Source organism: Typopeltis vanoorti, chromosome 12 (genome assembly GCF_054136105.1).
Source record: "Typopeltis vanoorti isolate ZY-2024b chromosome 12, IOZ_Tvanoo_1.0, whole genome shotgun sequence".
NCBI lineage: Eukaryota > Metazoa > Arthropoda > Arachnida > Uropygi > Thelyphonidae > Typopeltis > Typopeltis vanoorti.
The window spans coordinates 133,456,933-133,480,581 of NC_143560.1; the positions used below are offsets into that span (position 1 = coordinate 133,456,933).

The 23,649-nt window shown below is 37.1% G+C and overlaps 1 protein-coding gene across 2 annotated transcripts in view; it reads left to right on the plus strand.

The window, feature by feature from the left end:
* Positions 1-23,649, plus strand: part of LOC150101235 (neutral amino acid transporter 9-like) — a 350,447-nt gene that overhangs the window by 262,145 nt on the left and 64,653 nt on the right. For both annotated transcript variants that reach the window (XM_090401257.1, XM_090401256.1), the window contains 2 exons: positions 5,813-5,919; positions 23,236-23,340. In XM_090401257.1, coding sequence (XP_090257383.1) covers positions 5,813-5,919; positions 23,236-23,340 — 212 coding nt within the window. The remainder of the gene's footprint in view (positions 1-5,812; positions 5,920-23,235; positions 23,341-23,649) is intronic.

A 23,649-nucleotide genomic window follows, 5' to 3' on the forward strand; every position in this document is an offset into this window, starting at 1 on the left:
TTTCCCGGTGTTGTACCACCTTACCCCAGTCCTAAAGATACTTTCATGCGCATACTTTTGTTTGCTCACACTTGGATAAAGGTTTAAACTAAATTTATTATAGAAATTCATTAAGTTTAGTACATGAATAGTTTCAGGTGGCAAACATAGAATAAACAAACACCTCAGTCAGATAGAAGAAAGTCAGGGCTTAGAAGAAAAGATGTTAAGTGTATGCTATTCAAAATATCCTATTTAATAGTTATTTGGTGAAATAGGAGACAGTTCCCTCCTCCTCCATGCCCCCCCCCCCTTGATTTGTTTGTAAAGTTTATTGCATCTGTATTTCTGCACACTTCAGTATCTGAGTGATAAAGAAACAGTAGGAAAACTCCAAATGTAAGTGACTGACTTTTTTTTGTTTTAGTTTGATGAGTATGAGGATGATGACAGAAGCCTGTCAGGTATGGGGATATTGTATATGGTAATAGATGGTAGTTGGAGAATGAGAGGATGTTTGTGAAGGCTGTATAAGGGTCATGCCAATAAGTAAGGAAGGAAAAAGATTTTTTTACATAGGGTGATGAATGAGTGGAATGCATAAGTGTTCCAATACAGGATGTGTTCAAGGCAAAGTGGATATCACTTGGAACCAATATAAAAAAAATCTTTTGTTCACTGCAATCTGAAGGATGCTATCACTAACTTTATTAGGAATGTCTTCAACAACAAAATTAAACAAGTAGCTACTTATTCACTAGTCCAGAGCTGCTTCTAGCATTTATTTTAACCATATATGTATTCACTCTAATCTTCTTCTGGGTGCACAAGAACTTTTTGACCATTTCATGAGAAATGAAGTGCTACTATCTAAATTTGGATAAAGTGTAAAATATCTCGCTTCTTTTTTTATTTCCTGCCTTAGTTGCACATGCAATGAACTTTTAATAAAAAGAAAAAAAATTTTATATCTTTAAACATAAAAATATATAAAATATAGATAAAATTTATGCTTATAGGAAAGCCAGTGTATTTAAGCACTTTACCTCCTGTTCATATAATTAGTACACCAAATTATATTTCAGTTGTAATCATTTAAAAGATAGACATAATTCTCTTACTTTGGACATTGAATTTTACTTCCAACTTTTATTCTGTAATTCATCTGAGCTATGAGGGACATTGGACCATTGTTTTCTGTTATGCCAGTTACAGTACAGATGAATTAAGGATGAAAGTGATAATAGCAAAATAGAACCATGTCATTGGTAAGGCTATGAATTCTGACTATTTTAAATAATTCATTTTGAAACATTTGTTGAAGCATTAGTTTTATTAGGGATGGGAAGATTAAGTGCATATGCATTGACAAGAAGCGCATTTAACACATAGACCACTGATTTTCAGGAATTATTATTAATATCTGACCTCCACGGAGTCAATGGGCTCATTGCAGAATGTCCATACTCTCTCATGCCAAAAGATCATCCAGCCGTGCCTTGAACCCATTCACAGTTTCTGCAGCCACTACACATTCAGGCAATGCAGTCCATTCACCAATCACTCAATGCAAAGAATCTCTGTTCCCTGTTCATGCCATCCTTATACAGCTTCCATGGATGACCTCTAGTTCTAGCCTTGCCTCTCTCTCTACTCTATGAAATATCTTCTATTAATCTCATAACAGTCCCTCACCAACTTATATGTCTCAATCATATCCCCTCTTCTTCTATTCACTAGGCTCTGTAGGTTGCATTCTCACAGTCTCTCTTCTTATCTGACATTCCATAGACCTGATACTAACTTAGTAACGCTTCTCTGGACCTTCTCCAATGCATCCTCATCCCCCACTGAACACTAGGCAACTAAATCTGTGCACAGTAGTCCATATGTGACCTGATTCAAGCCTTATACAGGGGAACCATAATCTTTTTGCTTTTGGCATATCAATGTCCTCATTATTGCCATAATCCATTAGGAGGTTCTTACAGATTTAGCAATGTGCCCCCCCCCCCCCCCCAAACTTCAAGTTTCTGTCCACCATCACTCTCAGATCTCTCTCGTCTCCTCCACGTCCTTCAAAATTTCTCCATTAATTGTATACTCTACATTTCAACCTTGCCTACTAAATTTCAAGACTTGCACTTTGCAACATTAAACTGATAGCTCCATTTGCCCACTCATATATATTCAGATCCTCCTTCAAGGCTACAATGTCTGCTCTGCTTCTCATAGCTCTTTCCAACTTTGCATCACCTAAACAGATCCCTGTGAACTCCACCAGTGAGTGACCTTCCTCTTTTGGGATACCACTCCTCCATATACAGTTTGCTGATACCTGTCTAATATCCAATCAGCTATCCAACTTACTAGTTTATCTAATCTCATCTTTAAACGTGTGGACAGACTTATGTGTTCGTCGAACATGCTGTTTAATATTTTAACTGTATAATAGAACACAGAAACTAAGTAAATAATTAATATAATAATATATATCAGCATATAATAATATAATATATATCAGCTGATAATAATAAATATCAGCATCAAGTTAATAAATTAATTATTTACTTAGTTTCTGTGTTCTATTATACCGTTAAAATATTAAACAGCTAATCTCATCTGTTTCAGTTTAGCTACTAACTTGTCATATGACGCTATCTTAGGCCTTTGAAAAATCCAAGTTCACCACTGTATATGCATCTTCTCTATTGAGTGAATTTCTCACCTTGTAATACACAAGCATATTGCTGAAACATGACCCCCCCCCCCCCCACAAACCTATGCTAACCATCATAAAGAATACTGCTACTATCAAACCACTTCTGAATTCTAGACCTCACCAACTTCTCTGATACCTTAACAACAACCCCAGACACACAGATTGGCCTATAATTTATGGCTTCAGTCTTATTTCCTTTGTGAAGTCGAATAATTTTTACCAACTTCTATTTCTTTCGAACTCACCCTGTTGCAAGACGCATTAAATAGTTGTGCTAGAAGTGCTATTAATTCTGTAGAGCATTCCCTCAAGACAGGTGGCAATATACTGTCAAATCCTATTGCCTTAGTAACATCAAGTTTACTTAATTCATCATATACTTCCTGCTTATTCACCATCAGTCCCTCCTCCTCCACCATACCCTCTATACTCCAGCTTCTCCTGAACTTTGCCTTCACAAAGATAAAATATACTGATCATTGAATAATTCAACTATATCCTCTGCATTGGTTGCCATTCTTCCAGTGTCATCAACTAGCATCTTCCTCCGATAGTCATTTTTCCTTCTACTTGCCACAAAAGAACTCGCTGGGATTTTTCTTAGCTTGATTGGCTAATTTCTTCTTGTACTGCACTTTTACTGTCTTTGCCATTCGAGTTACTTTCCTGGCCTGCTCTTTGTGCTTTTCATACAACTGATCATTACCAACATTCATCTTGTTGCCTCCACAGTGCCTTCTTCTTCCAGATTTTATGCTTAATCCTTCATTCATCCATTTCACTCCTACCTTGTTTTTCCTTTTTCCCTTTGAAATACACTCAAACGTTGTTGCTATTAATGAATATTGCTTTAAGCACATATCAAAAATATATAATAAAAGGATTTATATGAATATTTATATACATTTATAAATATATTTATAATTGTTATATAATTATTATCAAAAATTTATCAGAAATATAATCATGCTGCTACTTATTTTGTCAGATTGCACCTGGAATTAGTCAAAGTACAGTACGATGCATTAAGCACTGTCAGGACTATGCTTGGACTCCTTATGTGGAATCGTATCTGCAAGTCTCTCACGTTTACAGCATGCCTCGCTCTTAAAGTTTGACATCACCGATCATAAAATATATCACAATAAATAAATAAATGCAAAAAAAAAAACTACTACTGATCCACTTTGCCAACATCCTGGGCTTCAATATAAATGTCAATCACATACACCCCCAATTCGTTACTGCACCTCAGGTGGCATTTTCTACAACTATAGTTCACCTTAACTATTCTAATTGCATTGCACAATGTCTTCTCTAAGAAAGGCAAAACATATGATGCATTTTTCAGATGTGACATTCCCATGCCACAGGTTACTAGCCCTATAATCATCCTTCTTGTGATCTGCATTGGTTCAAGATTTCCTAGCCTCACTTTGTTACTTCTATTTCCTTTGCTGTGCTCTCCAAATGCTGATGATGACCTCTTCGATTATTTATCTCTGAAAGTTAATTTCATACAGTGTAATAACCCAAAATTCAGACCCACTTTCTTGAACATGCTGTCGAAGTTAGCTCTCACCATGACCTTGTTCACATTTCATTTTTAAGTGGTCAACGGAGGTGTGTGTTTGTGGGGGGAGGAAGCTTCATTCCTCACTCCACACAACTCCCAATGCTATCCAAGTCCTGTTTCTCCAGTGAGTGTTGCAAAGCAGTCCAAGATAAAATTTGGCAGAACTTGAATGGCTCAAATCAAAACCCTCTAGGTACACAGTTTGCTTATACTACAGCTAGGAACATCTTTTAAAAAATGTAAAGCGGACTTTATAAATGCTAATATTTAAAAAAAACAAACAAAAAAAAAATGTACCTTCTGCTCGAATGGCAGTCAGTCTTTCTACTCCTTTGCTTAGGCCTCTGCTTGGGGTGGAAGCATGGAAGGGCTTATACCCTTCCATTCTTCTATCTCACTTAAAGTGAACTACAGTTGTAAAAGATGCCAGTTGAGGTTCGGTAAGGAATCAGGGACATATGCAAGTAATGGAGATAAAAGTCAGTTATCAAGCTGTTAGTCCATTATCCTTAACTTGGTACTCTTGAAAGTAAGGGAGATGGTCATTAGCAGCCAACTTCTTTGCTACTTTTTTTAAAAATATATCTCACACAATACAAGGTCACAACTTTCATGTGTGGGTTAAGATATGTTAAAAGTATCACATATCATGTACCATAGCACATTAGTGCTGTGTGTGACAAGACAATAAGAAGAAAGGAGGAATCTGTTGACATATATTTTGGACATCTGAAGGACGTAGTCTGCATGGAAGAAAGTGAGCAAGGCTGTTCCAGAGAACACAGGTAGATGGAATGAAAGAGAAAGAAGAGCAGATAGTTTGGAATGTAAATACTGACTAACTGCTGCTATTGTTCTTACAGTTTTGGAAGAGAGTAAAGGAAGGATATTGGTTATTTCAGAAGAACTTTATCCATGAAATGTTAAAGATACCAAGCAATTTTAAACTTGGTTTTACTCCAATTTTCCCAAGTGAGCAAACAGACAAAATGTCAAGTTTGCGCCTGCAATTGATGCAAGACTAGCTGATCCCGCAGGAGTGGATCTGTGATAGCATAAAGCAATCATTTTGGGTGCACCAATCACCACTTCAAGTGCATGAGCAGTATTCCAGACTGGAATTGGAGATTAAATCAGTGTTAGTAGTTGTACAGATTGAGAAGCTGTGGCTGAGATGATGTGTTTGTGCCAGGAACGTTGGAGGTGTTGATCAGCCCAAGAAGCAAAATCTGATAGTGTTTTGATATCTTGCATTACTGAAAGCTGGAGGGAGTTATGTGATATCTTAGACAGGATTGAGATTTGGCAACATGAAAATTCCACAAGGTTGTCCTCACCCCATTAAAGAATAGCAGGAAGATCAGAGTTTAAGGCATTGCTTTTGGTAGATCTTGAGGCTATCTCTATCAGTGCTCATAATTTTTTAAGTATATGCCATAGATTTATGGAATATAATGAAATATTAATGAATTAAAATTAAAACTGACTCATATCTTATCTGGGATCATAAAATTGAAAATTTTTATCTCTTTCAGTGTATAAACCAACATTTCCAGCTCTTGTTGGGATTTTATCATTAGCATTTTTCATCCATAGCTGTGTACTTTCACTTATGAGAAATCAGAAAAATCCAAAGAATAATGTAAGTCTTAGATTTATCTATGTCAGAGTCCTATGATTCTCTGGCTATGATTTTGTGTGTTTTATATGTATAATCTATTACAGTAGATCCCATTTAATTTGGAAAGCTATTTATTTGAGACAAACGTTAAAGAACGAAAACTAATTATGAAAATAGCCAGAAATGGGTTTGCTTATTTAGAGCACCATGCAGTAACTCAGGACACTGACTACTAGATTGTGGCATATAGTATGGTGGCCACATTGCTGAATTAGTATTTGCTAGTTCACTTGTAACAGATCTACATGCACTTGTCACTGCTGCAGGTATGACATGGGTTGACTTACTGAGTAATGTATTTCACACAGTGTAAGATGTTAATTGTTATTTTGTTTTCTTTTTTTGTAAACCCCTGTTTACCTGCAATTCGTTTAAGCAACGAATTGCATAACTGTTATGCTGATTCAAACATGTCAGGAACTGATACATGGAAGCCTGTTGGTTATTGGGAAAACTGCTTAGCCTCAGTGTATTAATTAACTGAGAATGGACAATTTACCAGCTCATGTTTGAAGTTATATTTGGTCTTTATAACATAGAACAGAAACATTCTATAAATAGAAGCATGAAGGCAAGTATCCAGACATTGAAGAGACCCTCATTTAATGGTTCTCTGTAACTGAATGATCTGTGTATGGTGGTCCAGTGTTGTCAAGAGTTAGCTGAGAAGCTGAATCATAAGGATTTTAAGTTAGTTACAAAAGTTGGTTGATTCAATTGAAATCTATGCATGACATAGATTTCAAGAAGGCACATGACAAGAACGACAGTGCTAGTGTTGAACAGTAGAAATCCACAAAACTGTGAAAGGAGTTAACTAAGAAGCTTGTCCAACTTGTTTCAGGAATTTTGTACAGATGACATTTACAATGCTAATAAAACAAGTCTATTTTATTCTGCCATGCTGGATGGTTCTCTGACCTACAGACACAAAACCTTGTCTGGTTCAAGGAAAGCAACGAATTGTATAACTGTTATGCTGATTCAAACATGTCAGGAACTGATACATGGAAGCCTGCTGGTTATTGGGAAAACTGCTTAGCCTCAGTGCATTAATTAACTGAGAATGGACAATTTACCTGCTCATGTTTAAAGTTATATTTGGTCTTTATTAACTATAAGTAACACAACAGATATTTGGATTATAAGACCATAGGCTTAATACATATATGTACAAACTAGCTTTGTCAAGACTAAATGGTGAAAAAACTAAATGCAAAAAAAAAGAAGGAATATAGTAACGATATACAATGGTTAGACAACAAAATTGGAAGGCACTGCGTGACATGGTATGTGTGAAGTGAAACTAGTCGACGAATTTGTACATATATGTATTAAACCTATGGTCTTATAATCCAAATATCTGTTGTGTTAATTATAATTTACCAGCTCATTATACTAACACAAATGCAAGGATAATTTCTGAAACTTTTATGAAATAATTTTTGACTTGGGACAATTGAAGTCAAAAGTTCTTCATAACATTTGTGTTGTGAAGTTTGAAAACATCCATTTGGAATTTCTGCATTCCAACACCACATTATTAGTACAGACAATGGACATGGGAATTATAAAAAATTTGATGTATTGTGGAACATTACTAAACTTCATCCTTCATTTAATTAAAGAAAGCTATTAGCATCATTGTCAACAGTGAAGGAAGTCACTGCAAAGATAATCTTTCACAAGCAGGGCAGTTTATTGCAGTTGTTGGTGAGAAATAAGCAGCAAGACCATCCTGCTTTGTTCATTGTGATTTTATGCACTTAGGCCTGGAACTGCCAGATAAGATCAATAGTGAAAATGAAATCATTTTGCCATTGCAGCACATCAGAAATTATGAAGAGTTTGTATGCATTGACAGAAACATTAAATTGTTACAATGAAAATTGTGATTACAAGGATGCAGTTATTGAACAGATTGCAATGAAAACCCAGAGGCATCAGAAGACAAGATAGTGATGAGGTTGATGCTCCTTTTGAGTGACTGACTGACCAAGATGCCAGAAAATTTATTGTTGAATTGTGACTACTTCATGCAAGAAGGTAATGAAGGAATTGTCTGCTCTGATTTTGTTCACTTGCAGCCAATCAAGAAAATTTGGCAGGGCAATTTTAATGAAGCATTCAAGTATGACATAATTTTTAGTACACACACTAACAAAAATATCTTGGCATTCCTTCATAGTTGTGAAATTGGCTATATGCATCATAACAATGATATCAGTGAAAGTGGTATCAGTGAAACTTGCTGTAGATCCAGCAAGAAGCTGTTATATAGCGTGAAGAAAGGTTGATGCTCCAAGAGGATGTGAATGCATGTGTAGACAAAAAGGAAAGTGGATGATCTGGTATATAGGGAAAACAGGTATAAAAGGAAGCACACAGTCTTGTAATCTTTACAGACAAACATTAATAGTAAAATAAGCCACACTGAAGAGCTCAGTTCAGGAATTTTTGCCCTTCTGCAGCTTCACTGGTCAACTGTAAGTGATGTTACTGCAAAGTGGAAATGCATAGGAGCAACAGCAGCGCAACCTGATTTGGTGCTAGTTGGCATGAGTAAAACATTGGTTGTCTTGTGGACTGCAGCAAGATAAGTAAATTTTATATTTAAATGTGTGTCAATATTGTCTAAATTGTAGATTAAGTATTACTGTGAGATATTTGAGTGGAATGCAGTGGTTGGGTAAATTTTTTAGATGATATTATCATAAATTCATTGTTTTTGTTAGCAAACTGATAAAACATGGCAGTGAAAGGCAAATCATTGTGTAGACACATAAAGTAAACAGTGTGAATTTCTCAAAAATGGTATGGTGCACTGTATGTAGTGCATATGTGTGGGAAGATGTTGCAGATATTTTTGTAGAGAGGCTGAATAAGAGAAAAGAACAAGTGTAGTTAGGTAAGAAATGTGATATTTTGATGGACTGTGAGGTTTGCTTAAATATGAGTAGGGGAACATGATGTCCTAAATGACGTGGCAGTTGAAGATTGTGCAAATGTTCAAGTGTGTAGAAATGATATTGAGGAAAAAAGTTTGGTTGATGATAAAGCAGGCAATAATGACATTGAAAAACAGAATGCTGTTAACGGTAAGGTGGCGAGAGGAGTTGATGGTAAACAAGTGTATGTTAATTGGCGATGAAATAGCGAGAGTGAGGGATAGCAAAAAAAGACGCAAGATTTGAAAAGTGATTTAGAGAATATGAGGCAAGCGATGATGTGGAGTGAAATGAAGAGAATTGGAAATATGTAAGAAGAGTGAAGAAGATGAAAACAAATGGTGTTGGTATAAAAAAGGTAACAAAAGACCTGCGAGAATTATGAATAATATGTTGTTAGCAGAAATGTGTGAAGAGAAAGGAGTGCAGTTTGATAATGTGTGGAATGAGTCTGAAGGACAAACTGAACTGTATAAGAGTGATGGGCAATTTGAATGGTTCCAGTGTTGGTCATTTGGAGAGAATGCTGCTGAAAGGTATAGTAATGAGTGCAGAGAATGAATCTCTGCAAGTAAGTAGTGGAGATTAAGGAAGGAGAGATATTGAAGTGGTGCTTATGAATAGAAAAGTGGGTAGCATGAGTGTAGAAAATGAGAGAACAAGTATGCAAGACAAACAGCAGGAACATAACATGAGAAAGGTTGATGCTCCAAGTGGATGTGAATGCATGTGTAGACAAAAAGGAAAGTGGATGATCTGGGATATAGGGAAAACAGTTGGATTTGAAGAAGGTTTCCTGGGATGAGTAAGGAGAAAAAGAAATGGTTCAAGAAAAGTATAGAGAAGTCACATCAAATAAGTGGTATCAGTGAAACTTGCTATAGATCCAGAAAGAAGCTGTTATGCTTGTATACAAATGCTAGAAGTGTAAGAAACAAAGCAAATGAAATTGTTACATTAATTGAATCTGTTCACCCAAGAATATGGAATGGTATGATGTGTTTCATGAAGATAGAAAGGGTAAAAAGGAAGGGGAGTGCTATTGCTGATAGAGAAAGAGTTATGTCCATGCAAGGTAGAGATGCAAGAGGGAAATGGTGCCAGTGGTTTTGAGGCAGTATGGTGTGAGATAGAGGTGAATAGAATGAAATGCTTAGTCAGATGTTGTTATAGACCTAATAATGTGGATGGTAGTGACCATGAAATGTATAAGCAAATGGGAAAAGGATGATCATTATGAGTGATTTTAATTACGGCAATATAGATTGGGATGGCAAATTAGCAACGCGAAGTAAAGAAAATGAGTTTCTCGTGTTTTTGAGGTTAACCTACTGCAGGCGGTATCTAACAGAGTGCACACAAGGGTCTTGAATTTGATCACTTCATCAGGGGATGTTATTATAAATTAGGTGTCAAATCTCTCCCTACAGTTGATGAATATGACTATGAAGTGATTACCTGGGTGATTGCCGACCATGTGAGGACTTCTGTGAGGAAAGGGTATATGTGGAACTACAAGGCTGGTGATTATGAGACACTCAGGAGATGGTTGCAGGTGTAGCATGAAATGAGGAGTTGGGTGGAAAAACAGATCAATGCTGCTTAGGTGATATTCAAGGACTGTCTAGTAGAAGCAATGACTAAATGTATTCCAGAAGGTTAAATAAGGTAGGTGTGAAATGGATAAATGAAGAGATTAAGCATGCGATACGGAGAAAATAGGCATTATGCAGGCAACATAAGAAGAATGATAATAAGCAGTTCCACGAGGATTACAAAGAACAGACAAGGAGGGTGTTGTGTCGAGAAAATGTGATGAATCATCTCCTTTTCCGACCCAACATAGGGTTAGCTCAGAAGGAGTGGATAAGGACATACTTATGCCTCCAAACAGAAAATGTGCTCATTAAATGTGTATATCCAGATTAGTAAATTCTAAGCAATGTTAAAGTATCCCATAAACTAAATAGAGAAGGTTTGTTAAATCTATTGAGGTAGAAAATCATGTATAAATTCTAAAAAGATGTGTACAAGCTAATAATAGTTTTAGGCCATGTCGAAGATAGTTCGTGGCCATGGTATCCAATTGGCAGCTGCCGTACATATGACGACACCACCAAGTGAGGGCGCTGTTATGGAGTATATAGGTTTCGGGGGGATTTGAATCATCCTCTTTTTCTTCTCATTTCGTCGGTATCTGGTTTCCTGTGCGGAAGGCTGTATAGCTGTGAAAAGCTTGCCGCCATGTGTAGCAAGAATCTCCCCTTGCTGTGTGTGCTACGTGGATCAAAGCTGCAGCTATAGTGCATCCAGATTCCTAAGAAGAGAGGGCCACTGATGAGTTAACGTCAGTGTATAAATCAGTGTAAGAGTGTTTCGTCTCGTGTGGAACAAAAGAATGGTGAAGCCACCATTAAAGAAAGTACAGTAAAGAGATCTGAATATCCAGATAAAGCAAGAACGGTAAGCAGAAATCTTTTCATATTAATATCGGAGTAACCGTGCAGTAAGGAGAACTGATCTTTAAGAACACAGCCCATTTCCGTGAAGTGTTACAAGAACTGTCTGCAGTTTGAACATTTTGTCTATATCTAAGGAAAAGGCATTTTGGGCTTGAGCCAAGTAGGAGACCGAGGCTACGAACTGTTTGTGTCTAAAGAATAATAATGCTATACTGTTAAAACCTAATTGAATGTTAACTAAAATTTTGGGGGAGCATTGCCTCAAGAAATTTATGTCAGAGCTACTGAATTGACTTGTATATACAGGGTGTTCGGGATAAATTTGACATATTTATAATTAATTATATTTTTCCGTAAGTTACATGTATTAACACACACTTCTCTTCATTTAAAAGTTTGGACCCTTCTTCATTCATATACAAGATGTCAGAAAGGATGGATAGCTGGAACCCACCTGAATCATGGAAGAGAATAACTTGTATCATGATGATTCGTGCCCGCCATCAAAATAAGGATATTACGACTGCTGCCCAATGCTCCCTGAATACAGTAAAAACAATCAGGCATGAACTAGAGACTTGCAATGGTGACTACGAGGATGTAGCAAGAAGAAAGATCCCTAGCAGACGATCTGATTGCGTTCGTACAGCAGAATTCCTCGCAAATCTGCAGGAACAGGTGTTGAAGAACCCTGGCATTGGAATTCGGGCTTTGTTCGTGGAGTTGCTAACTGTAGTCAAGCCCTGGATAACAAGGGTAGCCAATGGTAGGCCGTATGTATGGCAGCAGGATTCGGCCCCTTGCCACACCTCTGGGAAAAGTCAAAAATGGTTGTCTGAAAATTTCTACGACTTCACCAGTCCAAATGTTTGGCCTCCAAACTCCCCAGACCTTAACCCCATGGATTATTTTGTATGGGGCGCAGTTGAAAAAGACACCAATCGCACTTCCAGTAATACAAAAGCCCAGTTAATGGATAAAATTAAAACAGTTTTTGCGGCCCTTCCCAAGGAGACTGTAGCATCAGCTTGTTCGAGGTTCCGAAGCAGAATTGAAGCTGTGATCGATGCTAATGGTGGTTATTTTGAGTAAATCTTGTTGATAGTATTGTAATTAACTCTGCCTGTAATGTTTTTTTGTCAATTCATTAAATTTAATAGATACAAAGAAGATTTTCTTTTTCCTTACGAAACTGTCAAATTTATCCCGAACACCCTGTATATATATGTAATTAGCATGTGTGATAGTAGATTGGTTATTTAGTATATGTTGTCAGAGTCTGAGGATAGTTATATATATATAAGTGAAGGAATTTGTGTCAGTATAGAGGATTACAGTGCAGAAATTTTGGATGTGTTAAATTAAGAAAAGGGAGGGAACCCAGACTCTTTTAATTTAAGGATTAACTAACTTGTATCATTATGTTTGTGCTAGAATAAACGTATTTCTTTATGTGAAATCAAATGAGTTTGTCATGCTTTCTGTGGATTAAATTACCGCTTGGAAAATTACGAACCGTGCATAGGAGGGGAATCCACTAATAATATAAGAAACGGGACCATGATGATCCCTGCATTTTCTTTCTAAGTAATCTTGGTTAGTGTATCAGAATTTAGTTGCCGGCTGGTGCAGTCATTAAATAATATAACTTTGTCGGCAAACGAGTTAACTGATAATAAGTAAAGTACAAAAATTTAATGATAACAAAAGATAAAGATAAGATAAACCCGAAAGACAAAAGGACGGAGATATAACAAGGGTAACTTGGTTGGTAATAGTAGCAAAAGTTCAGTGTGTGCATCTGTTAGCTAATTAAGCCAAAAAAAAAAATCGGAAAAAAAAAGAGGAATGATTATGTGGTTGGATTGCATTGATTGGAGAAAATGGTATAAGGACAACTGCTGTGGAGGATAGAGTTGAGATATTTAATGAGCAGTTCATAAAGGTCTTTAATCCTTCTGAATGTTACATCATGGAGAGTTTGAGAGCAGTGGATGATGATATGCAGAGATTTACTGTGAGTGAGAAAGAGGTATATGGGAAATTAAACTTAGTATTAATAAGGCTGTGGGACTTGATGTCATATCACCATTTATTTTGAAGGAATTGAGAAGTTGACATCTGCTTTGACATATTTGTTTAATATGAGTCATGGTGTGTCAAGTTCCGAAGGAGTGGAAGGAAGGCAAGATTGTACTGCTTGATAAGGAAGGTGACAGTATTCGAGCATCAAATTTTAAGACAATCAGTGTGTGTGTCAGGTGCTGTGGTTAAAGTGTTGGAAAGACTGGTAAGAATCAGGATCCAGAATTGGGTTGACAGCAATGGTATTATCTTCGTTGGATAGCACGGATTTGCTAAAGGGAGGTCATGTTTTAGTAATCTACTTACTTATTACAATAAGATGATGGCTTCGTTGGACAGAGGAGAGGGATACACAGTAGTATACTTAGATTTTGCAAAGGCGTTTGATAGATTACTGCATGATAAGTTGATAGTCAAATTCAGGGACATGCACAGTCACACAAGACACTAGCCAGGGCCACCAAAAATTAGGGCCAATTTAAGAGCCCCAAACAATGAGGTGGGCCCTACTCTGTCAAACGAGTGAATGGGGCTCAATATTAGACTAGTGATTGGAGATTGACTGTCTGACAGGTATTAACAAATTGTGTATGAGGAAGCAATATCCCAGAGGAACAAGTCACTAGTGGTGTGCTTCAGAGATCTGTTTTAGGTCCATTACTGTTTAACTTGTATGTTAATGATATTGGGGAAGATTTGTAATGGGATATCCATTGTTTGCAGGTGATTCAAAGATGGAATGAACTATGAGAAGTAGAGCAGTCGTTGTGGCCTTACAAGACGACATGAATAGACTGAATGAATGGGCATGAGAGTGGGAATACCAGTTCAATGTTGTGAAATGTAAGGTGTTAAAATTTGGAAAACAAAGATGGGATGTAAAATTTATGCTTGATGGTGAGATATTATTGGCAGTGGAGGGAATAAGAGATCTTGGGGTGATGGTGGATAAGAATCTGAGATTTAGAGAACATATTGCTGGAATTGTGAGAGCAACACAATGAATTCTAGCCATGATGCAGAGCACAATGACTTGTAGATGTAAGGAAATTTTGGTTCCATTGTATAAGGCTCTGATTAGGCCACTTTTGGACTACTGTGCACAGATTTGGTACCTGGTTTTCAAAAGGATGAAAAGATGGTGGAGAGGGTCCAGAGGCAATTGACAACCTTTCTTAACATATTGAATGTTAAGAAAGGTTGAGATGATGCAGTTTGCAGAGTCTGGTGGATAGGAGAAAGAGGGGTGATGTGATAGATATGTACAAGTTGATAAGGGGTTGTTATAGAATTAACATTTAAGAGGATTTTCATAAAATTGTAGGCTATTGGGGAGAACCAGAGGTCATTCCTGGAAGCTGTATAAGAAGGGTATGAGCAAGAGAGTAAGAAGCAGGTTTTTGCATAGAGAGTTGTGAATGATTGGAATGCATTTCCTGAGAGTGTTGTCTGCAGAGAATTTGAATGGTTTTGAGGCATGGTATGATGAGCTGTGTTGTGTGTATGACAAAAGCGATGTTCTAGGTATGTCTATGACTCTATGGGGTCTTAGGGTAATAATAATAATAAAATCACAGAGCAGGACCGCTGAGTGCTGAAGCATATGGCATGAAAAAAATCACCTATCCTTACTTGAGAAATTCAGTACCAAGTTTCAAAATGCTCTGCAAGCAATGCCAGCTCCATAACTGTTTGCCAGGAGCTGTAGAACATTTCTTTCCATCATTGCAAATGAGACAAATGTCATCCATGAAAAATGATTATAATGCACTAAAACAAACTGTCCTAATTAACCCCTCTCATGCATAATGGCCTCATATGAGGACACATATTTTCCCTCATAATAAATATTCATTCATAATTTAGTGCTACTGTATGCATGTAGTCCTCATCTGGGGAGACCAAAGTGTTTTCTTAGAAACCACACCAGATGGCAGGAGTTTCAGCAGAGTTACAGAAATACCAATCTCTCTGCAGTTCATGGTGGTATCAAGGAGGAAGTGAAAAGCTGCTGTTTTGGTGATTTTATGAGTCTTCTGGAAAGGTTAGTATGGTTTTATATATTGTTATATATTGTTATTTTGTAGATTATATTGTTATCTTATATATGGAGGCAAGCAAGCCCAAATAGGGGCCAGTCCCAAGCCCAGATAAATGGCAAGGGTTGATGTCAGGAAGGGCATCTGGTCGTAAAACTTCACTGCCAGCTCTAGCTATGATCTAATGAGGCAAAGAGAAAGTGATATAAGGACTAGGGCATACCTCTTAAGCAGCGTGCAGCCACATCGCCCTACAGCTGCGAGAAATGGACGAGAGCTACCGCATCAAGGGTAGGTGCAGTCAAAGAAGCGAGCCCAGCAGGTGGAGAGGATGTTATGAGTGGGAACACTGAATGTTGGAAGCATGACTGGAAGGGGAAGAGAGGTGGCAGACATGATGAGGAAGAGGAAGTTGGACATTTTATGTGTGCAGGAGACAAGGTGGAAGGGGAAAAAGGTGAAGGAACTGGGAGATAGATATAAATTGTTCTACTCTGGAGCGAATAAAGAGGGAAGAAATTGTGTCAGAATAAAGGGCGAAGTACTGGAAGTTGGTAGAAGGAACGACAGGATCATGTGAATGAAATTGGGTCTTAGAGAAGAGCAAGTGGTCGTCTTAAGTGTATACGCCTCACAAGTTGGCTGTACAGCAGAGGAGAAAGATGAGTTCTGGAATGTGTTAGATGAAGAAATGAGGGAACTGGAAGAAAACGAGATGGTGATTGTTGGAGGAGACTTGAACGGACACATAGGGAGACAGAATAGAGACTGTGAAAGGGTGCATGGTGGCTATGGAGTGGGAATGATGAACCAGGAAGGAGAGAGGATTGTGGACTTTGCAGTAGCGTTTGATTGGCAATTGTGAACTCGTTTTTCGAACATTTGATAACATTTAGAAGTGGTAACAACAGTTCACAAATTGACTACATTTTGACTAGAAGAAAACATCGTAAGGTTGTGACAAATTGTAAGATAATTACAACAGATCAAGTGGCACAGCAACACCGAGTGCTGTGCGCAGACGTTAAAATAAGATGGAAAATAAGAACCTCTGGAAGCCATGTGATGAAGACAATTAAGTGGTTTCGCTTAAAATGAAGAATCGTTTTAGGGAGAGGGTGTTAGAGAGGATTTTGGATGGACCGGAAAGTGTACATGATTGGTGGAAACATAATTCAAAACTAATCCTGAGCTGTGCAATCGAAGTGCTTGATGAGACATCTGAAAAGATTAGAGAGCAGAAGGAGGGTTTGTGGTGGAATAATAATGTACAAGAAGCAGTGACAACTAAGAGGAAGGCAAAGCAGAAGTGGGATGAGTCAAGAGTGGAAGAGGACAGAGAGGTGTATAGAGAGAGAAAGCAAGAAGTCAAGAGAGTTGTGGTGCAGGTGAAGGCCATAGCATATCAAGATCTGTATGATCAATTAGAAACAAAGGAAGGACAGAGAAAAATTTACCAACTTGCAAAATGTAGAAATAAAGCAGCAAAGGACATCTTACATGTGAGGCAGATCAAAGACACTGAAGGAAGAGTATTATGGAGGGATGTGGACATAAGAAACTGATGGAAAAGATACTTTGAGGGACTTTTGAATGAGGAAAAATGCAAGGACTCGCAGAGAAGATGAGCAGCCTTTTGAGGGGTGCAGAACATCAGTAGAGTGGAAGTGAAGGAGGCCATGAAGGGGATGAAGAATGGAAAATTGGTGGGCCCAGACAGGATTCCAGTGGAGGCATGGAAGGCACTGGGGGAAGAGGGAATTGACCTGCTGTTGGACCTGTTCATGAAAGTTTGCCAACAGGAAAATATACCCGAGGAATAGAGGGAAAGTACTCTTGTCCCCATCTACAAGGGTGAAGTTGATGTCCCACACAATGAAAATCCTAGAAAGGGTTCTTGATAGAAGATTGAGGAAGGAGGCAGATATTGCAAAGGAACAATTTAACTTCATGCCTGGTAGATCAACGACAGATGCTATCTTTGGGTTATGGCATGATGGAAAAGTTTCTAGAGAAACAATGGGAGCTACATCTGGTGTTTATTGATTTGGAGAAAGCATATGATAGAGTGCCAAGGCAAGAAGTCTGGAGGTGTCTGAGGGAGAAGAAGGTACCAGAGAAATATGTCAGGTTGGTGCAGGAGATGTACAGAAATGTGAAAACAAGAATTCAGACCTGTCTGGGACAGACAGAAAGTTTTCAGTTGGCTTGCGTCAAGGGTCAGCATTAAGTCCGTTTCTGTTTAATATTGTGATGGAGGTGGTGACAGAAGAGGTGAGAGAAGCCGTGCCTTGGACGATGTTGTATGCAGATTCAAGAAGTGGCAGCTAAACTGGAAAGATGGAGGAAAGTACTGGAAGAGAGAGGTATGAGACTGAGCAGAAGTAAGACAGAATATATGTGTTGCAAAGTGGATGGCGGCCAGGAAACAGATCTGGAGTTGGAAGGAAATGTCATCAGGAAGGTGAGGGACTTTTAGATACTTAGGTTCAACAGTGGAAGAATTTAGAGGAGCTGAGAAGGAAGTGGGATGCAGGATACAAGCGGGTTGGAGGAACTGGAGAGAGATGGCTGGAGTGCTATGCGATAAGAGGGTGCCGATCAATCTGAAAGGCAAAATCTATAGGACAGTAGTGAGGCCAGCTATGACGTATGCTATGGAAACTGTGGCCCTGAGGAAAAATAACATCAGCAGGATGGAGGTAGCAGAGATGAGAATGCTTAGGTGGATGTGTGGCGTGGCCAGAAAGGATAGTCTGAGAAATGACTATATGAGGGAGAACAGTGCAAGTTACGAACTTAGGAGCGAAGTTACAGGAGGCAAGGTTGAGATGGTTTGGTCATGTGATGAGGAGGGAGGACGAAAATGTGGGAAGAAAAGTCATGCAGATGAATGTGCAAGGAAGGAGGAAGTGTGGGCGGCCAAAGAAGAGATGGAGGGAGCTGGTAGAAGAGGACAAGGATGAAGAACTTGGATGTGGTGACAGCCCAAGACAGGAGAATGTGGAGGAGACTCATCATTAACAGCGACCCCACTTAAGTGGAACAAGCTGCAGAAGAAGAAGATTGTTATCTTGTAGATGAAGTGTGAATATTTAATTTGTTCATGTTTATTACCATATTCATTTTTATAATTTTATTTATTTTATTTTTGCAAACATAAATGAATAGTGTGTTAATTGGTATTATCATCTCTTTTACAGATAGATAACCCAAATCCAGGTTCATCACACATAAAAAAGGCTTATTACCACAAGAGACTTACTGAAGAGGAGATCGAAAAACTGTTGGAGGAATCTGAAGATGGTTTGGAGCTGAGTGATTCTGATGATGATCCTACATACCAACAGCCACAAAATGATCCTACAGAGAGTGACAGTTCAAGTGAAGACGGCGATGTTCAGTGTCCTTCCCCTGTTGGTCAGACTCACAACGTTCAAAGTCCAGCTAGTGTGCAAAATACAGCTGTTGCTGGTCATATGCCATTGCAGAGACAATCAGTGTGGTTTAGTGAGAAAGATAATCCCTTTGCTGGTACTGAACCACAGTTTAGAGGAAAACACCAAGTAAATATTCACGGAGAGAGCCCTGTGGATTATTTTTCACAGCCGCTTCACACCAGATGAATTGATGAATGAAATTATGAAACAAACTAATCTGTATGCATGCTGTAAAGGCAAAGATAATTTAGCACTTACTGTGACTGAACTCAAAATTTACCTTGGAATTGTACTTGTCATGACATACATAAAATATTCACATATAAGGCAATATTGGTCTTCTGAACATGGACTGTGTGCATGGCTGTTGTAGCTGATGCTACATCAGTGAACAGATGGGAGGACATAAGGCGATATTTGTATTTTGTTGATTCAGACACAATACCTACCAACAATAAAGACAAAGCAGTACGTATAAAACTAGTGCTGCAAAAGTTGCATGAAACTTTCCATGCAGGCATTTCAGGCTATGTATATTGTTTTGATCTTTATGTAGGTGCAGATCCTGGAAGACAAAATTCAGACTCATTCAGTGCAAGTGAAAATGTAGTACTTAGGCTTTGTCATGATCTTGCTGGTAAGAACTTCAAGGTATATGCAGATAACTTCTTCACGAGCATCCTCTTAATTAAGAAACTAAAGGAAAATGATATTTATTATGTGGGTACATGCAGAAGAAATTGACTTCAAGGTGCTGACAAGAAACTGAAAAATGAAAAGGATTTGCAGAAGATGGGACGAGGAAATATGTCAGTTACCACATTCTCTTATGGCATTACTAGATGGGTTGATAACTCAATAGTACACATGGTATCTAGCTACTTTGGAAAGGAGCCTGTCAGTGTATGTCAGAGGTTCAGCTGGAAAGAAAAAAAGTATGTTGAAATTCCACTACCTCACAGCATAGCTGTTTATAACAAACATATGGGTGGAGTGGAGTGGACTTTATGGACTCTCTTGTGGCTTTGTATCGAAATGATACCAGGAACAAATGATGGTGTATGAGAATTTTTTTATCATAAGTTGAATGTACTTGTTTGTACTGCATGGATCATTTGGAAATGGGAAGAAAAAGAAAAATTGGATTTGTTGGAATTCAAATCAAGTGTGGCAACTGCTTTGATATATCAAGGTTTAGCTCAGCCAGGTACAAAGAAAGGAGGATGCCCTTCAAGTCAGACACCACCAGCACTAAAGAAACACAAAACTCACTCTGTTCCACACGAGAAACGTTTTGACAGTTGTGGACACTTCCCAAAGAAGACAGCTAATGCCAATAATCAGAGATGTACACTGCAAGAGTAAAACAAGATACATCTGTGGTAGATGTGAGGTTCCAATCTGTTCAGAATGTTTTCAGTCTTTCCATACAAAATGAGACAAAAAGAATAAGACTGTTCTTGATTTACATAGCTCTACTGCAAATTCTAATTATTCTACTTTTTTGTATGTACTAAGTAATTCAAATTTTGATCATTCATGCAGTGTTTCATCAAAATATAAATTTTTTATAATCTGTTTTGTCATACTTGCAATGTCTTTCAATGAAACGAAATTCTTTAGTCTAAGTCATTTCCATAGAAATATGTCTGTAGTCTGTTGCCGTTAGTGCATGATATCCTCAGATGAGGACATCATTTTTTACATATACAGGACATAAATTTAGTAAAATTAATGAATTCATGATAATAGTGTAAGATTAAATGGTACTGTATCATGCCATTATACTTTTTTAGAAATGAATATAAAAATTCATGCATGAGAGGGTTAGTGGTTCGGTGATAGCTAACTCTTCTTGCTTGTCTTGTCTCACAAGTCCTGTTGTAGTATTTATTGTAGACCATTGCAAGTAGACTTGTTGCAGTAATACTTGAAGAATGACTTAAAATAGATCAGTTAAAGAAGATAGATATTTGTAGCAGAAAATTTGAGAGTAACTGTGAAAGAAGAGGTGAAGGTGAATGGTGGTTGAAAATGTTGGAGGTAGAATTGGAGAAGGGCAAGACAGGAACTCAAAGATGAATATGAGTGTGTATATAGGTGAAAAAGAGAGGAAGAACAGAGGAATTCAGTGTGTTAATCACAAGGAATGATTTGCATTGTATTTTAAATGGAGTATGGAATTTGAGTGTTATAGAAGACATTGAGGGAAAGTTAGCAAAGTTGTTAACGTGTGTGTGAGTAGATAAAAGTGTGGTGTGTTTTTACAGAGTTGAGTTTGAGTTCAGGGAGACTCATTGCAAAAGTTGTGTAAATCTGAGAATTTCTGCATTCAAAAGAACATTGACATGTAAAAATTAGGAGACGAAAATGCATTTATTGAACCACACCTAGATTACTGCGTGCCAATCTGGTCACCTTGATATATTGAAGATATGGAACCAAGATTGGATCCAGAATCAAGTGATCTTTATGGGATGTTACTCATGAGAATTGATGTGATTAAGACTCATAAATTGGGCAGAAGTAATCTCTGAGTTAGATTTGAGGAGAGCAGATGGCACTGAGTAATAGCCGTAGGAAGAAAAGAAACCATTATTGATAGCTGTATAAGGAATCTTTCTATAATGGATGAAAGGTAAATTTTTTTGTTTGGAGAGCGGTGGTTGAAATCATCATTATATTCTGATATGTACCTTCAGGGGTGTACAGGATATTGATGCAGTACTACATGAAAATTTTACCTCATTACTAATGTCCTTTTTACAGTTTTCATCCCAATTAATCTGCTATCTGTGAGGACTCCGATATTGTGAGATGTTATTTTGGTCTTCCAGGACACTACTACTAGAATAATAGATTAATTTGGATCTGATGTTAGATGCTTAGATTTTCATTATCACTTGTATTTATGTTTTTTTTTTTTTTGGTTGTGGGGGGGGGGTGTTAACTGTGTAAGGATAATCATTAGCTAACTTTATTCAGTTAGACTAATAGTTCATGAAGGCATCTTTGTGATCACAAAGATATGACCTATGGTCACACTAGCAGAAAGACAAACCTGAAATGAGTTTAAAACGATATCTGTGTGGGACTTATCATGGGAACATCAGTAGAAAGAGCAAGATCTCCTTATTGCACCCATATATGTTGCCAGTTAAGACCCTAGAATTCGTTTTTTTTTTTTTAAATTTTTTTTTAACCATTTGTGTATGTGCATAGTTCATATATTTATGCTCATGAAGATGCTTTGATGACAAAAGTAAAATATTGGCCAAATAATTTAATAACCTAATAATGTTAGCTAATTTTTATTCTGAGATATTTTTTCCTCTAAACATCTGATTAATTTGGAGGAAAATTTTTGTTGGAAAACTGGTAATATTGCTGTTATAGTAACCTGTACACCTCTTGTACATACATAACAGTTTTATAATATATATATAAGAGCCTCAGTTCTTTATAATATCTTTTCAGCATTACTTAGCTAGTGTTGTATGGAGGTGGGAAAGTTTTTTTTTCCCTAGAAATATGGGTTTTTCATCCTATAAAATGGACACACAAAACATACTCCAAACCTTAACATGTATGGCTGTATAAATCTACCAAAAATTTGGGAGACAGTCATCCTAAGACCAAATTAATATTTATTACTTTTATTTTATTTTATTTTTTAAAACTTTCTAAGACTATCATTTGGACTAATATTTCAAAACTTTGAATTTTAAAAAAATTTTTTTTTAACCTAGATGGTGCCATATTAGGACTTTAGTCTTGTGTTGCATGCTGCAATTACTTATACTAGCCCCACTGTTTCACCGGATTGTGGTTGTCTTGCTTTTCTAACAAACTTTGTGTTGTGTGCTCTGAAGATGCTGGATATAATACCAGTGAAATATTAGCTTCTAAGTTAATAAATAGTTATTTTCTTATCCATCTGTGTACATGTCATACCATGAAATCTATTACAACAACGGACACTGCCAGAGAATATATAAAATTGATAGATGTAGCAAACTGTGCAGAATATGTGAATGACCCCTGTCAGGGCATTAATTAGCATTATATGCAATTAAGTTTCTGGGATGTGACAGTTCTTTGAGCCTAACATGTTTAAAGTAAAGGCTATATATATATAAGTATGTAACTTATTATTTTTTTTTATTTTCACTTAAATTGGAATTGTCTGTGTATGTGTGTGTACATTTATTTATAGGTCTCTTTAACATTTGTATTTTGTTTAAATTTTCTTTGTTTGCATGTATAAGACATTATTTATTATTTATTTTTTCTCTCTTTTCAGGCTAGAGATTTAGCTTTAGCATATATCCTTGTGGCTTGCACTTACTTGACAATAGGCATTGTGTTTTTCATTTCCTTTCCTTTTTCTAAGGATTGTATCCAAGATGTAAGTATTAATTGTCTATAAAGCTCAAGATTCATAACATAAAACCTCACTAAGAATAATATATTATTTATTAATATTAATGAATACTATATTATTCCCTTGGCAGTCTTCAACAGATTAATATTCTTTTCTCATTTTCTATATAGTTATGTAGAAGGTGCTGTATATAAAATATGTCAAACTAAATCCTTAAAAGGGCTTAGCATGTCATATTTTATTAATTGTAGTAAATTGTCGGTTCATTCAATTAGTCCATAGTATTACTACAAGTTTTACAGCTTTTATGGTTGGGAATCACTTAAAAAATTC